The sequence below is a fragment of the Saccharomyces mikatae genome (assembly GCF_947241705.1).
Source record: "Saccharomyces mikatae IFO 1815 strain IFO1815 genome assembly, chromosome: 7".
In the NCBI taxonomy this organism is placed as follows: Eukaryota; Fungi; Ascomycota; class Saccharomycetes; order Saccharomycetales; family Saccharomycetaceae; genus Saccharomyces; species Saccharomyces mikatae.
In genome coordinates, this window is record NC_079262.1 from 191,013 (window position 1) to 208,151 (window position 17,139).

The 17,139-nt window shown below is 38.6% G+C and overlaps 8 protein-coding genes and 1 non-coding gene across 9 annotated transcripts; 4 read left to right on the forward strand and 5 right to left on the reverse strand.

The window, feature by feature from the left end:
• Positions 1-470: 470 nt before the first annotated feature.
• On the forward strand, positions 471-1,877 carry NUP49 (FG-nucleoporin NUP49; the record flags this gene model as incomplete). The annotated part of the gene is made up of 1 exon (XM_056222550.1): positions 471-1,877. One exon carries the CDS (start codon positions 471-473, stop codon positions 1,875-1,877), a length of 1,407 nt encoding a protein of 468 aa, XP_056082230.1.
• A 278-nt stretch (positions 1,878-2,155) lies between these two features.
• On the forward strand, positions 2,156-3,829 carry ROK1 (RNA-dependent ATPase ROK1; the record flags this gene model as incomplete). The annotated part of the gene is made up of 1 exon (XM_056222551.1): positions 2,156-3,829. One exon carries the CDS (start codon positions 2,156-2,158, stop codon positions 3,827-3,829), a length of 1,674 nt encoding a protein of 557 aa, XP_056082231.1.
• Positions 3,830-3,969: 140 nt separating this feature from the next.
• Positions 3,970-5,211, reverse strand: SPO74 (Spo74p; the record flags this gene model as incomplete). Its single annotated transcript, XM_056222552.1, has 1 exon — positions 3,970-5,211. One exon carries the CDS (start codon positions 5,209-5,211, stop codon positions 3,970-3,972), a length of 1,242 nt encoding a protein of 413 aa, XP_056082232.1.
• Positions 5,212-5,532: 321 nt separating this feature from the next.
• Smki_7.trna5K lies at positions 5,533-5,605 on the reverse strand. Its single transcript has one exon. It is a non-coding gene; the product is annotated as a tRNA-Lys (tRNA).
• Positions 5,606-5,874: 269 nt separating this feature from the next.
• SUA5 (threonylcarbamoyladenylate synthase) lies at positions 5,875-7,155 on the forward strand (the record flags this gene model as incomplete). The annotated part of the gene is made up of 1 exon (XM_056222554.1): positions 5,875-7,155. One exon carries the CDS (start codon positions 5,875-5,877, stop codon positions 7,153-7,155), a length of 1,281 nt encoding a protein of 426 aa, XP_056082233.1.
• A 281-nt stretch (positions 7,156-7,436) lies between these two features.
• Positions 7,437-10,289, reverse strand: PMR1 (Ca(2+)/Mn(2+)-transporting P-type ATPase PMR1; the record flags this gene model as incomplete). The annotated part of the gene is made up of 1 exon (XM_056222555.1): positions 7,437-10,289. One exon carries the CDS (start codon positions 10,287-10,289, stop codon positions 7,437-7,439), a length of 2,853 nt encoding a protein of 950 aa, XP_056082234.1.
• A 645-nt stretch (positions 10,290-10,934) lies between these two features.
• Positions 10,935-11,612, forward strand: CUP2 (Cup2p; the record flags this gene model as incomplete). Its single annotated transcript, XM_056222556.1, has 1 exon — positions 10,935-11,612. One exon carries the CDS (start codon positions 10,935-10,937, stop codon positions 11,610-11,612), a length of 678 nt encoding a protein of 225 aa, XP_056082235.1.
• An 83-nt stretch (positions 11,613-11,695) lies between these two features.
• Positions 11,696-13,030, reverse strand: YRB30 (Yrb30p; the record flags this gene model as incomplete). The annotated part of the gene is made up of 1 exon (XM_056222557.1): positions 11,696-13,030. One exon carries the CDS (start codon positions 13,028-13,030, stop codon positions 11,696-11,698), a length of 1,335 nt encoding a protein of 444 aa, XP_056082236.1.
• A 390-nt stretch (positions 13,031-13,420) lies between these two features.
• Positions 13,421-16,120, reverse strand: RAD54 (DNA-dependent ATPase RAD54; the record flags this gene model as incomplete). Its single annotated transcript, XM_056222558.1, has 1 exon — positions 13,421-16,120. One exon carries the CDS (start codon positions 16,118-16,120, stop codon positions 13,421-13,423), a length of 2,700 nt encoding a protein of 899 aa, XP_056082237.1.
• Between the last annotated feature and the right edge of the window lie 1,019 nt (positions 16,121-17,139).

Below are 17,139 nucleotides of genomic sequence, written 5' to 3' on the forward strand. Positions count from 1 at the left end.
ATAATGTAGAGAATATGATCGTATCCCTCAAAGAATAAACTATTAACAGAAACTCAAACAAAAAGATCGAGAGAAAATAATAAAAGACTCGGTTCGCTTATACGAACACCAAATAGATTTTATTATAACGGAAAAGCTGCTGAAAAAAAAAAGCAAGCTTATACTGTTGTGTTTGCGTGGTAAAACTTTACAACTGGCAATTGGGTGTCGAAAGTGCTTATTTCCGTGTTTTGGAAATCATCCAACTTCTTTTCAATCACTATTTGTTGTTTCTTTCTGTTGTTATTTGTATTGCGGTGGCGAAAAGGTGAACAAAGGAGCTTGAGTATATCATTCAACACGACATATGCATCCTAACTTTCTCTAACAAACGTAGTTGAAAAAGCTCACTTATTTTGATAAACCTTACTGACCGGGCGATGAGACAAATAGAGAATAGTAATTAAAAGGTTATTCACTGGCATTGTGCAATGTTTGGATTTAATAAGGCATCTTCGACACCTGCAGGTGGGCTTTTTGGTCAAGGCGGTGGAGCGAGCACTGGAAACGCTAATACTGGATTTTCGTTTGGTGGAAACCAAGCTGGACAAAATGCAGCTCCCAGCACAGGTGGGCTCTTCGGGGCTAAGCCTGCCGGAGCAGCTGCAGGGTTAGGCGCATCATTTGGCCAGCAGCAGCAACAGCAGCAGCAGCAGCAACCTCAGACGAATACGTTTGGGGCAAGCACCACCACTGGAGGAGGCCTTTTCGGTAGCAAACCTGGTAATGTGGCAAGTTCTGGTGGAGGGTTGTTTGGAGCAGGTGCAAACAATAATACAGGCGGTGGTTTGTTTGGTTCCAATACTGCATCTACGGGTGGTGGTTTGTTCGGTAATAATAATAACAATAATACGAATGGTGCAAGTACGGGACTATTCGGTTCTAAACCTTCAGGAGGCTCTTCCTTGTTCAATAATACAAGCACCTCCACGATTCCTACACAGGGCCAGGGTGTGTTTGGCGCCAAGCCGGCAGGTACATCTCTATTCGGCAATAGTACAGGTAATGCGACCACTAGCGGAGGATTGTTTGGCCCCAAACCGACGGGAACCACATCTTTATTTGGATCCTCAAACAGTAATAATAACAATAACAATATAAGTGCATCTGGCGGGCTGTTTGGAAATCAGCAGCAGCAGCAGCAGCTACAACAAACACAAACGCAATCTTCATTGCAGAATCTGTCCCAACTTCCCATCACTCCGATGACACGAATTTCTGAGCTACCACCCCAAATACGTCAAGAAATTGAGCAATTAGATCAATACATTCAAAAACAAGTACAGATTTCACATCATTTAAAAGCTGATACAACCGATCACGAAGAGTTGATAGATTCTATTCCTCGTGACATCGCATACCTTTTGAAATCAGAATCAGCAACAAGTCAGTATTTAAAGCAAGATTTGAAAAGAATATCCTCATTTAAATCACTGATCGATGAAGATCTCTTAGACACGCAAACTTTTTCTGTACTCTTTCAGCAACTTTTAACCCCAGGAAGCAAAATTTCTTCTAATGACTTGGACAAGTTCTTTCAAAAAAAAATTCGCCTTTATGAGAAAAAGTTGGAAGACTACTCTCGCATTCTTTCAGATATAGAAACTGCGGTCAATGGTATTGATACCGACCTATTTGGTGCACCAAATAACGCGAATGCGACAGCTATCACAGCAGACTTCGCATCATCCGAGGCGGAAAACTTACTACGGTTGAAGACCGGCCTAGGTGCTATAGTTTCTACTGTAATCGAAGAATTTACGCTGTTTATGGATATTGCTGAGAGAATCGCCATGATTCACCAAAAAATGAAAACACTGACACCAGGGAGCATATGAACAGTTTGCCCTCATAGTTATATAGTACATAGAATAAGTACAGATTTCTTCAGCAAATGTAATAAATATAGGAAGTAACAAATTTAGTATCCATCAAAGTTTTCTTGGGTTACAGTTCTGGCGCTTATTGACCGAACTATTTTTCTCCCCTGTGAAAATTTTCTGCGATGAGGTTGAACTGAAAAAAAAGTAATAATATTGACATCTTCAACTACAGAAAATATCTTTAGAAAAGGAAGATACTACTGTATACTTTACCAGAAAAGGAAATCAGCAGCATGGATATTTTTAGAGTTTTGACTAGAGGAGCTTCCGTAAAGAAAGAGTCAGGTCCAAAGGCGAAGGCAACAGACTACAGTATCATAAGTGAAAAGGATGAAAATTTAAAAGAAGATAATAAGGAAAGTCAGATCGAAAAAGAGCTTGATTTCTTTCGAAACAAAAGAATCATTAAAAAGGTGGATGACGATAAGGAAATGAAGATAAAGGAAGAATCTTGGAACGAAAGCAATGAAAGCGGCAATGGTGAAGATCTGATAAAACCAGTGATTACCAATGCAACTGAGGCATCCGCTCTAAGAAAGTCATATAAGGGTAATGTATCAGGTATAGATGTGCCACTTCCAATAGGCTCGTTTGAAGATTTAATTTCTAGATTTTCATTTGATAAACGTTTGCTAAATAATCTGGTTGAGAACGGATTCACTGAGCCCACCCCAATCCAAAGTGAATGTATTCCCGTGGCTCTAAATAATAGAGACGTTTTGGCATGCGGTCCTACTGGCTCTGGTAAGACGTTAGCGTTTCTGATTCCGCTGGTCCAACAGATTATCAATGACAAGCAAACTACAGGTTTGAAAGGCCTAATCATCTCACCTACCAAAGAATTGGCGAATCAAATCTTCATTGAATGCTTTAAATTATCTCATAAGATATTCTTGGAAAAAAAAAGACCTTTGCAAGTTGCGTTGTTATCTAAATCTTTAGGAGCCAAACTAAAAAACAAGGTAGTTGGCGATAAGAAATATGATATCATTATTTCTACCCCCTTAAGACTAATTGACGTTGTGAAAAACGAAGCACTTGATCTTTCCAAAGTTAAACATTTAATCTTTGACGAAGCTGATAAACTATTCGACAAGACGTTCGTTGAACAAAGTGACGACATTTTGAGTGCTTGTAAAGAGCCAGCGTTGCGTAAAGCGATGTTTTCTGCAACAATTCCGTCAAATGTGGAAGAAATTGCACAAAGTATAATGATGGATCCTATTAGAATCATTATTGGTCACAAAGAGGCGGCAAATACGAACATTGACCAAAAATTGATATTTTGCGGTAATGAAGAGGGTAAACTAATTGCTATCAGACAGCTGGTTCAAGAGGGAGAGTTTAAGCCACCAATAATAATATTTTTAGAGTCTATTACAAGAGCTAAAGCTTTATATCATGAATTGATGTACGACAGAATTAACGTGGATGTAATTCATGCAGAAAGAACGGCGTTACAAAGAGATAGGATTATTGAACGATTTAAGTCAGGTGAGTTATGGTGTTTGATCTGTACTGACGTTCTAGCTCGTGGTATTGATTTCAAAGGTGTCAATTTAGTCATTAATTATGATGTTCCGGGATCTTCTCAGGCCTATGTCCACAGAATCGGCAGAACAGGAAGAGGTGGGCGGTCAGGGAAAGCTATCACATTTTATACTAAGCAAGATTCAATAGCTATCAAGCCGATAATAAATGTCATGAAACAAAGTGGTTGTGAAGTATCCGAATGGATGGATAAGATGGCAAAAATGACCAAAAGGGAAAAAGAAAGTATAAAAAATGGTAAAGCACATACAGAAAGAAAGCAGATTACTACAGTGCCTAAGATTGACAGAGTCAAGAGAAGACGTCAACAAGAAATGATCGCGGCATCCAAAAGAAGAAAAAATGAAGAACTTTAAAAGCAATATATCTCAGAAGTAGTGCAAACAAACACACGTATTGAAGACTTAGATGTATTTATTTGTCTATATATATATGAAGTTAATGTATCATAAGTATTCTGAATTTTAGGGCATGATTTCATTTCCAATCGTATTGATCAATTACGCGACCAGCTATACATCTCTTCATTGCCTTTTCTGGGCATTCTATTCAAATCTATATTTCCAAACGATCTTTTCATGGCTGTGTATCCCTTCTGATAACTATCGTTTAGGCCTATTCCACGATAAGACTTGGTGTTCACTCCATTATATCCCACCCCCCTGGAGTTAAAATGCTGCTTACAGTCTGGATTTTTTCTTTCAAAGAATGGTTCATTTTGATTTTCAAATGACATAAATTGTTTTGAATGACGTAAATTGTTTGTATGGATACAATAAGGTGTTCCACCACTCATGGGGTTTTGTAAATCTGCTTTCTCTACCCAGAAATTAGATGTGTTGGACGTGTACTCATAACTATCTTCGAAAGACTTACCATTCCTTTTCAAAACTAACGGTGGAGAATGGATGCTGTTTATTGGCAAAAGAGAATTCCTGAAATCTCTAACGGGGGCAGGATTATGATTTTCAGGTTGATTAGAAAATTTACGAACCGCTAGCTCTCTATTCAATAGAGAGTTCTCCTGCATATGAAAAAAGTTCAACTCATTCAAAAGTTCACCCAAAATCTTGAGTTCATATTCTTCATCCAAATCAACATCTCTGTATTCCAAAAATTTTTTTTGCATTTGAACGGCGTCATCAAAAAATGGTATACTTGACAAGCAAATATCAATCTCTTTTTTTATATACGTGAGTAAGTTAGTTTTTAAAAAACTTACCTCCAGCTGTGTTTTAGTAAATGCTGTTGTAGCAGCCGAATACTCAGTTGGGGCTGAATTTGGCCTTTGGCCTTTATATGGTGAAGTGGTAATATTCAACTCCATGACCGGTTCTTTTATTTCCTCTAGTCCACTTGTAAAATGAAAGGGTTGAATATGTCTAGTTTTGTAATCCTCTGTATTGCACCAAAAACTCTCCCAATTTTTAAACTGTTGTTCCTTTGTGCTGAAACTGGAGTCAGGAATCAGTCTCGAGCCATTATTGAACTCTACTGTGTTCTCAAATCCTTCGTGAAAATCATTTCTTCCGTTGAATATGTTACTTTTTTCGTCCCTTCTAATTGATTTTTCGTCATAATTTGATAAGTTCGATTTTACAGGACTATTCCTATTAATTTCTGCACTGGTCTTCACACCTTCTGGGAATTTCATGTCGTGTTGGGCATTCGAAGTCGAGTGAATATTCCTCGGAAAGGATTTCTTTTCTGTGTCATTTGAAAATGTTTCAGCTCCCATTGCCCCTATATTTCGACCACTTTTTTTGTCAATACAACGCAATTGGAAGAAACTTGAGACATCTTCTCCAATTAAACATATGATATTGTTTCATTTGTATATTTCCCGTGACACAAAAGAAAGCATTAATGTCATTAAACCATATCGTCAAAAAGGATAAATGGCAAAAGACAGCATAAAGTTAAGTATATAAAACAAATAGAAAATTCCCACTAACATATAACCCGTTTAGTTAAGGTTGCATCTTTTGCCACTTTCCAATTATAGAAGATTTCAGAAGCAGGATATAAGATATTGTATTTTTGGTGCACTCAAAAAAATAGCCCTGTAGGGGGCTCGAACCCCTAACCTTATGATTAAGAGTCATACGCGCTACCGATTGCGCCAACAAGGCTAAATTATTGTGAAAAACGGCTTTACAACTACTACAAGAACAGCAAATAGTGAGAATAATGTCACTATCTACGTGATTTAATATTTTTTCACCGAAAAATTAGCTACCTCATCGCAACAGTCTCTTGATATTGTAACGAGATTTTTATTCGAATCGAGAGCTTCAGCCTTTTCATTGGATGCTTTATTTACGGGCTGTTGAATTTCATCTAAAATAAATTTGTGTATATTGATGGTGATTTTGGTCTTTTCTATTTTTTTAAGAGTTATATGTATCTGAGACGACATTTCATGGCAATGACGTCTAAAGCACTGTTTGATACTAAGGTTCTAAAAGTCAATCCGCGATCAATCATTTTCTCCCCGACTGCACATATAGATGGATCCTTACCAATTATAACTGATCCTGAAACAGAAGCTGCTTTAGTGGAGGCAGCAAGGATAATAAAGGATACAGATGAAACTGTGGCTTTTCCGACGGAGACCGTTTATGGGCTTGGAGGATCTGCTTTAAATGATAATTCAGTGCTTAGTATATACAAGGCCAAGAATAGACCTAGTGACAATCCGTTGATTACACACGTTTCATCTGTGGACCAACTAAATAGAAAGATCTTCGACCAAATGCACCTGTCGGGTGCATCTTTGTTTGATAACATACCTTCAATTTATCGCCCATTAATTTCAAGTCTTTGGCCTGGTCCATTAACTATTCTTTTGCCAGTACCATCATCAGATCATAGTAAGTTATCGAAGTTAACAACAGCAGATCAACCCACATTTGCAGTACGCATACCTGCTAACCCAGTTGCTAGAGCATTAATTGCTTTAAGTGATACACCAATAGCTGCGCCGTCCGCAAATGCGTCCACTAGGCCATCTCCTACGTTAGCATCTCATGTTTATCACGATTTGAAGAATAAGATCCCTATGATTCTTGATGGTGGAGCATGCAAAGTTGGTGTAGAAAGTACTGTTGTCGATGGACTATGTAATCCTCCCATGTTACTGCGACCTGGTGGTTTTACATATGAGGAAATTATCAAATTGGGTGGTGAAGCGTGGTCTCTTTGTAAGGTTGAAAATAAAGGAGCAGTCGAAAAAGGTGAAAAGGTGAGAACTCCTGGTATGAAGTATAGACACTATTCTCCTTCTGCTCAGGTTATTTTATTAGTCCCTAATTGCAAAGACAATACTATTCAAAATACAGAGAATCGGATGGAACAGTTGAACCGGTTAGTTAAAACGGAACTAAAAGCCAATAAAAACATAGAAAAAATTGCGATACTAACTTCCCTAAAATTGCGGAATTCCGATTTACAATGTAAAATCTTCAATGATCCTGATCTTTGCTCGAAAACTTTTATCATTGAAAAACTTGGCCATACAGGTGAAGAAATACAAGCTAACTTGTTCGCTGCTTTGAGGAAAGTGGATGAAAATGATAACGTTGACCTGATATTTGTTGAAGGTATAAATGAGGAAGGGGAAGGATTAGCTATTATGAACAGATTACGAAAAGCGGCCGGTAATCACTGTATACAGTTTTAAATAAGAGCATAACCGACTTATCATATTCATAATAATTAACAATACGTTAGAGTTATCATACGTACTCTAGGCAAAAAGAAGAAAAATAGATATATTTTCATATTGCTTTAATATATAACAACAACTGTTCATGTTTATCTTCGTTTCGTTGTAAGTATATGTACATTCAAATATCTACTTATGTTCCCATTAATTAGTACATCCAACGTAAAAGGGTTGAGGGTGCTCATGAAAGAAGAAGGAAGTAAAAAACGAGACAAGAACCGCAGATATGAGCTGTATCAGACGTTTGAATAATACGTTGGGTCTCTTTCATTCATCTTCCTTGCCCACAATTTTCTCAATTCATCAACGATGAATACAGTGCTACTGATTAGTAATAATAATAATATATCAGAGACACTGAGGCGCTCAGTTTTGAAGATACTTTGGAAAAACGGTATATATATGGCGCACATTTGACCCAATAGAGATAGTCCGACGGCATAGTTGAACATTTTGTTCGTAAAAAAGCCAATTTCAAAGATTGATTTTGTGTTGTGTCTACAGGCCAAAGCGTTGAACATATCGAAGAAAACAAAACAAGTAAAAGTCATAGTTGTATCTCTAGCAGTTACTTTACCATCCTCGGCCATCTCTTTAACAAAAATGTAAACTGTTCCTATTATGATACAAGCTGCGGTAGTTAGCAAGCGTTTCATCACGTCATGGGTCAAAATCTTATCAGTACGCTTTCTTGGGGGTTTCTTCATAACTTCATGATCCACAGGTTCCACGCCTAATGATTGAGCTGGTGGACCATCCATTAAAATGTTGATCCAAAGAATTTGCATTGCATTCAATGGATTGGGTAGTTTAAATGCTGTTGATAAAGCAACTAGCGATAACGCGGCAACAGAAGTGGACAGTTGAAAAGTCAGAAAATTCTGAATATTATTAAATATACCTTTACCTTCTTCAATAGCAGTGAGTATAGTACTGAAATCATCATCAGTTAGGACCATGTCTGAGGCTTCTTTGGCAACATCTGTACCGATTCTACCCATGGAGACACCAATGTCGGAAAGTTTTAACGCAGGAGCGTCATTAACACCATCACCAGTCATTGCTACCACATCACCTCTCTTTCTTAATGCACGAACAATATTTAGTTTATGTTCAGGTGTAGCACGAGCAAAAATATTGACGTGGTCAATCACATTGGCCAATTGATCATCTGACATCTTATCTAATTTATCACCGGACAAAACAGAAAGCTTTGGATCAATAACGGGAATACCGATTTGCCTTGCAATATTTACTGCAGTATTTTCAGAATCACCAGTGATCATGATAATATGAACTCCCCCTTGTAGTAACTGTTCAATGGCGAATTTAACGTTTGGTCTAGGAGGATCGTTCATCCCGATTAACCCTGTGAAGGTCAAATCTTTGATTAAGTCTTCAGTAAGTGGGGTTGATGAATCAGATAGATTAAGCTTAGCAAATCCAAGGACACGCAGACCTTCAGATGCCATCGAATTTGCACATTCATTTATTGTATCCATTTGAGCTTCAGTCAATTTTTCAGTTCTTTTGCCCTTAGATTTCAAATAGCTTGTGGAACAGCTCAGAATTTTCTCGAATGCACCTTTAACATAAACCGTACATTTATTGTCAACAGGATTGAAAATCTTGGTCGCCATTAATTTTCTTTTTGAGTTGAATGGAAGTTCTTGAACTTTTTGAACAGTATTTCTTATATCAGACATTTCAAAGTTTCCTAGTTGTTCTAAAAGGGCCACATCAGTTGGGTTTCCCAGAAACGTTGCGTGTTCTTGAGAGAAAGAAGCGTTATTACAGAGGTTCCCGATGATTAAAGTTTCCTTAACATCTTCAGTTAAATAGTTTTTCAAAATGCCAGTAGAATTCTTCGCTTTCTTATTTTTGTCCAATGACAAGACGTTCAGCTTATTAGACATACTGTCTAGACACCAAAGTTTAGATATAGTCATATGGTTCGAAGTTAATGTCCCTGTTTTATCAGAGCAAATGACGTTGACAGAGCCCAAAGTTTCGACACTTGGTAACCTCCTTACTATGGCCTTCCGCTTAGCCATTCTCAAAACACCCAATGCTAAAGTAACGGTAACAATAATGGGCAGACCTTCTGGGATGGCAGCAACCGCTAGCGATACCGATATTTGGAACATCTCCAACCAAGATCTCCCTTGGATGACACCAACTAGACAAATCATACCAATAACTATGAAACTAACCAATGACAAATCCTTTCCCAGTTTGTCCATTGTTAATTGCAATGGAGTCTTCGGCTTTTCAATATTATTCATCATTTCAAAAACAGCGCCAAAAGATGTGTTTGTACCTGTTCCTACAACGATACCCTTACCATGACCCTCCTTAACCAAAGTGCCCATATAGGCTATACAAGACCTTTCAGCGATCGGTACAATAGAATTAGGCTGGTCATTAAAGGAGGATTTTTCAATTGTTTGTGAGGATTTGTGTACTGGTTCATTCTCACCAGTTAAATTGCTCTCATCGATGGACAAATCGGTAGCTTCAATAATTCTAAGATCCGCAGGAATTCTATCACCTATTCTGAAATGGACTAAATCGCCCGGAACCAAAGTGGAAGCCAAAACATGGCTTTCTTGGCCACATCTCATCAAATGACATTCAGCGGGCACTAATTTATTCAAAGCTTCTAAAGATTTTTCGGACCTATATTCTTGAACAAATCCGACAGTAACAACAATGAAAATGGCCAATGTGATACTGACGGCATCATCAATGTTGCCCATAAAGAGAGAAACCACTGCAGAGCCTATCAATAGTAGAATCATCCGATCTTCAATGAAATTGAACAAGAACTTCTTGAAAATATTTTCATCATCTTCTACGGTTATTTCATTAGGACCATAAAGTGATCTCCTATTGTTAGCCTCGTTAGAAGATCGCAAACCACTGTTTTTGTCAGTTTCTAGTCTTTCTAGAGTTTCTTCTACGGATAAAGTACAGTATTCTAGAGAGGGACTTGGTTTTGAAAGGGCCTCAGCGGTAGCATCTAGAATTTCTCTCTCACGGTTTGAGTCCTCGTCGAGAAGACTCGCATTAAATGGATTATCACTCATAATAGTCTGTCGTTCACTTTAGCTTACGTTTTATCCTGGTCTTTTCTTGTCTTAACCCAAATGTAAGGATATTATTATAGTTACTAGTATTGTTATAAACGAGAATGGAAAGGACGAGGCAAGCAGATACTGATATGATATACTAAAAAATAAAGGTTTTCCAGCAAATGCTTGAAGAAAGAATAGGTTTTAGTGTTCGACGGTTTAGGGAACAGTATCTCGATATATAACGACAAATAGGGTCAACGCCTGCTAACAAAAAAAATATTACTTTTCTTAATAAGGAATCTTGTCTTGGAAGATCAAAATAAAAAAAATGCAGCTGAAATGCAGAATACAAAAAGTTAACGATCGGTCGTGCACTGAAGTGATTGTCTGAGGATGTGCTGAACGTACAATTGATTCCAGCCGACCCTTGCTAAGAATGTAGTTCTTTTCACCCACCTACCACCACTACAATTTTGGAAGAATAATCGCTAAAAAAATCGCCAAAACGAGGCGAAGTCGCCAGGGTGCGCGAGCACGCAGGGTAAGGGATTCAAGATCTAATTTTTAAGCTGTGAATGATATAGTAGGTAACCATGGCTCTTCAGTGCCAAGATGGCGGGTTGATGAAAGGAGGCTGAAGATTAACGTTACAATAAAATGGTCGTAATTAACGGGGTCAAATATGCCTGTGAAACGTGTATCAGGGGTCATAGGGCGGCGCAATGTACTCACACCGATGGCCCGTTACAGATTATAAGACGCAAGGGAAGGCCATCGACTACCTGTGGCCATTGTAAGGATCTGAGAAGAACAAAGAACTTCAATCCTTCCGGTGGATGTATGTGTGCCTCTACACGACGAGCAGCTACCGGAAGTAAAGAAGATGAATCGCGGTGTCGTTGTGATGAAGGTGAGCCTTGTAGGTGTCATACGAAGAGGAAAACCAGAAGGAAACAAAAGGGGGGGACATGCCACGGTAGGGCAAATCATGAACCAGCGAACTCCAGCGGTGTTGGGGCTCTAGACTTGGAGGCCTTTTTGGGTCTGACTGGCAACACATCGTATGTAGACATGACAACCACATTACCTGGTTTGAATCCGCCTCTGCAAGGCGGTGACACTAAGACCGATAGCATTGATGATCTAGAGCTGCCTTCTCTCAATCCGCTTCAAGAAACCCCTAATTCATCTTTAAACCCTTCAAGCGCGAATGAAACTGGAGGTGCAAATATAAATGTAAACACTTCTCTGAATGATATTGATATTCCATTTTCTCTCAATGAGTTGAACGAGCTATACAAAGAAGTATCACCGCACACTTCACATTCAAAATAAAGCATCTGAATATCTGTAGACATAAACATAAATATGTACCATTATAAAGTATATTCAAAGGCCCGACTGGGTGAATAATTAATTCAAAGTTTTAAGCTCTGTAATTTTTGTTCTGCCTCTTTGATTGTGGAATCGCTAATTCCATCCCTTTTAGAGTTGGTATTTTCATCATTCAAATATATAGATAGTCTTTCATCGCTAACCTCTAATATACTTTTCTGATCGTTACTCTGCAAGGACGTCAGCCGGATAATGTACTCGAGTAGGGTGATCGATGAAGTTTTATCCTCCAACGCGCTGTCTTCTTGCTTTTCCTCTTGTTCCTTTTCGTCCTCCTCCACTTCCTCTCTGTCTTCTTCTCCATTTTCATCTTCATCCTCTTCTCCATTTTCCTCCATACCTTCATACCCACTTACCGCATACCAAGTAATATCCTCAATTGGTCCTTTTTCTGCTTCTCCAGTATCGTTCTCTTTGTCATTGTGCCTGTCAATTTTCAAGACCAATACTGGAGAATCCTGTTCCTCTAATCGAAGTAGCTTGCCAGATACACTGAAAAATAGTTTCTTTATATGGTTCAGATTTATAGTAAGTTCCTGTGGTGTATCTTCTTTATCATCAACTTCATGATATCTGCCATCGTTAAAGTCTTGTGCTACTCTCATAAAATAGTCATATTCCTTTCCTGTGTATTCCTGCCTATATATTCTTACTTTGGCCCTTCTCATGTCTTCTTTCCAAACAATTCCTGATTGTCCGTTGCTTTCTGAAGTTAAGTTATAAAAAATAGAGAATAGTGTAACTTCAAAGGTAGGCCCCACTTGAACTTTTAAGTCTTCTTTGTCCCTCGTTCGTTCATCACTGCATTTTAGTACACTTACATATTTTCTATTGTTTTCACTAACAAAATCGGAAGCCTTTAATAACAAACCTGGAGAAACTTGGTGAGGAAGTGCACTATTTAAGTTGGCACCAGAAGTGGTTAGAGAAAGATTAATAAATGGAGTGATTTCTTCTATCCTCAATAACAAGTCCTTTATATAGTTTTCCACCGCTTTAATAGCTGCATTTTGGGTTTTTGCACTTCTTGAGCCTTCCACTTTTAGCGTCATTTCACTGATCTCTTCATCAAACCTATCGATTTCTTCTTTTAAATCCTTGGTTAACCTTAAAGTTATTTGTAAGTTCGTGTTCCCCCTTGCTGCTACCAATTTTATTAGGTCAATGGCGCTGGATACAATAGCCATGCGACTTTCCAGTTTAACTTTCAACTGATCTATCCTTCTAGCGTCATCCTTGGGAATCTGGATGACAAAGTTTGTTATTGTCTTTAGCGCATATGTCGATGCTATCGATATTCCGGATTTTATAGCAAATGTAACAGCTTGTGAACCTGCTTTGGCAAGGATCTCATCCATTCTTTGTGAAGACTGCTATAGCTCAATAGTTAACTTCGAATTTTCAGAAGTCGAAAAGGGTATTGGATTCACAGCTTTTTATAGCGTGAAGGCTTTACTTGAAATGACCTTCTTTTTCTTTTAGCTTCGGCAAATGGCACTGAAAATAAAAATAACAGGAATCATCGAGTTCCATATAGTATTTGAAAACTTGACTTTTTTGCTTTTAGATCCTATGATTACACTTTTTTTATTTGGAAATACGTACAGATACTTAGTAATCTTGCCCTACTTGCCATCGTTTGCTATGTTTATATATATATGACCATTCCTATGATTATGAAAAGTATGTAATGACCTCCCAATAATTGAATTTCCAATTCCTTTTATGAGTGAATTAATATGAGAAAATTAATGTGAAATATACTGAAATGCAAAACTGATATCGTTGTAGTGATGCTCGTTTTTTAGTAAATGATCATTTGTTTTCTCCAAAGCTTCATGATTTAAATGATTCCAAGTTGTTGCATCACCATATAGCATTGCAGGTGCCTTCCTTAATTGTTTTCCATGCGCATTACAACGCTTACAATGGTAAGTTTCATGTGTCTCACATATTGTGGTTTCATTTTTTTGAAACAATTGCCTTAAATTGTCAGAACTAAACAATCTTTCAACATCTTCCTTGGCATCGACCACACATGAACTCAAACTCATTTTCATAGATTGTCTTTGGAAGATTTTTTCTTCTATCGTACCAGTCGATATGAACCTGTAAATGAAACAATCCTTTTTTTGACCATCCCTCCAAACACGTGCCAAAGCTTGTTGATCAGCAGCGGGATTCCAATCCGGATCCATCAAAATTAGCCTGTTCGCTCCTATCAGATTGATACCACAACCACCTGCTTTAGAACTTAAAAGAAAAATAAACTCCTGACCTTCAGGATCGTTAAACCGATCCACCAATTTCTGTCTTTTATTAATTGACATTGTGCCATCCAACCGTACGGCACTATAATGCTTGTACCTGCACATTTTTTCAATTAGATCTAAAGTTTGAGTGTAATTGGAGATTAGAACAATCTTATCATCAGATTCAGTTTTTATCTTGTGAAGAAACCTTTCTAAAATGGAAAACTTTGCAGAATACTTTGTTTGTACGTCTCTGGCCTTTGAATTGGGCATATTATAATCATCAGGTAAATCCAAATCATCATCGTCCTCAAATTCATCCTCAAAATTTAAAAGATTTGGATGATTACATAGCTTTTTTAAAATACCAATTGCCCTTAACGGTTGAGAGCCACCAACACCTTTAACTACTTTCTTGACCTCCCTGGATTTGATTAATTTATTGTAAAGATTATTCTGTAATGGCTTTAAATTAACGAAAATAACGTGCTCATACTTGCAGGGCAAATACTTGGCCAAAATATCATTAGTACGACGAATAATAAATTTGGAGACAATAGTAGATAGCTTTTGCAATTGCGCCTCGCCTTTTGCGATCTCTTTGTCGGTAGCATCAGCATCACGTCCTCGCAAAATTGGATTCTCGAAGTTTTTTCGGAATTCTGCTCTAGATCCTAATAAGCCAGGATTAGAAAAACTTAGTAGGGCAAAATACTCTGAAAGATCGTTTTGAATGGGCGTACCAGATAAGATGACTCTTCTCGGACAATTGATACTATCTAAGGCTGTGAATGTCAAAGAATCACCATTTTTCAAACGATGACCTTCATCTGCTAGCATTAGGCCCACATCGCAGTTTTTCAATTGATCTACGTTACGACGTAAAGTTTCATACGATATGATTAAAACGGGCTTCACAATATTTCTACCTTGTGCTTGCGCCCATGCATGAATGGCTTGTGACACTGTTGTATTTCCACCACCCATTGATGATTTTTTCCCATCAACGGCTAATGGGGTTAATGTGTTTGGACCCAGCCATTTTACCAGTTCGTTCGCCCAGTTATTGACCAGAGAAGATGGACAAACAATAATACACTTGTCAATAAGTCTTTTACCCTGCGGGCCCTGCCTTAGTAATGTCCACATCAGCGCTATACATTGCAATGTCTTACCTAACCCCATCTCATCGGCCATGATACAGCCATAGGCGCCTCTATTGTTTTCTTCAGTCTTTTGAGATTGTGTAAGCGCCTTTTCGTCACTTTTCAATGGATCTTCGCTTGAAGTGTTAAACGCTTCAGCCTCTAAGTAATCCTTCATGACAAGCCCTGTGACACAACGGTATAAAAATCTGACACCTTCAACTTGATGGGGTCTTAAAATCTTGGCTAGTTTAGGATCAATAACAACGGGGACACTGGCAAATTTCTTCTTGTTATCTGCCGAGTTTTCCGAATCGCCCAGTAGTTCACGCAAAGATTTGTTTCTGACCCCATTGGTCATCAACGCGGGATGGTGCCCTATTCTTTGAGTAGGTTTTTGTTCTTGATTAGTTTCTTCTTTGCTAGCGTTCTCCTTTTCCTGGGTACTTTTCGCCACCTTTTTCAATTCTTCTCCCTTGTTTTCCATAGATGTGTCATGAAAGATCATTTCCCCGTCAACAGACGGGTCATAAAGCACTATGGCGAATTCGTCTGTCGGGTCGTGTAATGGTCGAGGTTCAGGAGTGATTTTCTTTTTCATCCCCAAGGTTAATGGAAGACTATGCCTCTGTACGTAACCCTTAATCGGAACAGTGAAAGACCTTTTCAACGTATACTCGATATTACTTAGTCTTGTCGGGTCCTTTGCTAACCTTTGAGCACTGAGGGCATCCTTCCGTCGTTTGTTCAACTGAGAAAAGCTCATATCTTGGCTATTGTACTCCATTTCATCAGCATTTACGTCCAAGCCAGTATAAGATACAGTCGCAGATCTTTTCCTCAAGCTCCTTCCCCCTACGATATTATTCTCAGATTCGGTGGCGATTCTGACAGCGGCGGGCGGAATGTGGGTATTCTTGTAAGGAATCCTGAACGGCTTAGTTAGCTGATTCACAGAGTCTTGAACATTAATAGGTCTCGGTACCAGTCTCGGCCGTTCACCAGCCCCTATTCCGTTCGGTGGTCTGTCTGGTAATCTGCGTCTCGCCATTAGCAATGGAGAAATATTTTACTGTTTGAAATAGAGTTACTTTTCGAGCGTTTGATTCTTCTATAATCTTCGTAGCAGCTTGAGCGGGGAAAACAAAAGGTCACGGTTCGAACTTTTATATTGCTTACTACGTCAAGTGAGAGAGGTTTTTGACCTTAGCTTCTGTTACATCTTCTCTTGCTTCCTTTTTTTTCTTTTTGTTTGTAATTGCTTTTTATTTTTTTTTTAGCGCGAAACTTTGCTATATTGGGTAACGCGTAAAATATTTTTCATATTGCTTCCTATAAGTGATAAGGTCTTGTCTTCGCATGATCCAACACATCCATGAGGTTTCACCGACCTTTGCACACAATGAAATTTTGCTCATTTATGTATTTTTGGGATATTCTACTTTTAATGATAATGAAGCCCGTATTGTAGATACCCTCGACAACGATTCAAGAAATCACTACTTTCCGTGCTTTTGACTTAAGAGATAAGATTTTTGTTCGCTTTGAACAACGGGATATGCCTTCGAGCAGACTCTCTGTTGTTGTGTTTTTTTATTGCGTGACTCCCAGAATGACTACATACGCTCTCTAGACCACTGTATGCTACCGTACAATTGCAACCACAGGCGCAGCTGGCCGATATACTGCTTAACACTAAAATCGCCTTGTTTTACCAGCTATACTCTCGCCGCCAGCATGAGCTTACCATTGTCCAAAAATCTCATTTTTCGTCACTGGGTCCCCTCCCCCCACGCTTGACTCACAACTATGTATTGAAGGTGGGTTGAACTCCACATCATTGACAACGAACTGCCACGCAAAATCCATTAGGGAGGTCTTTGACAATGCGCATTCTTCCCACTGATTGAACCAGTATGGTAATCCTGATACGGTATAACGTAAACCGGACTTGTCAGCAGCGAGAACCGAGTGATATGTTTTGCGTGGGGTCCACAAGCGGCAGGAACCGTACCGCACTGAAAAACGAATCATCGATCACCTTTGAATTCAAGGGTTCGGACTTCGCCA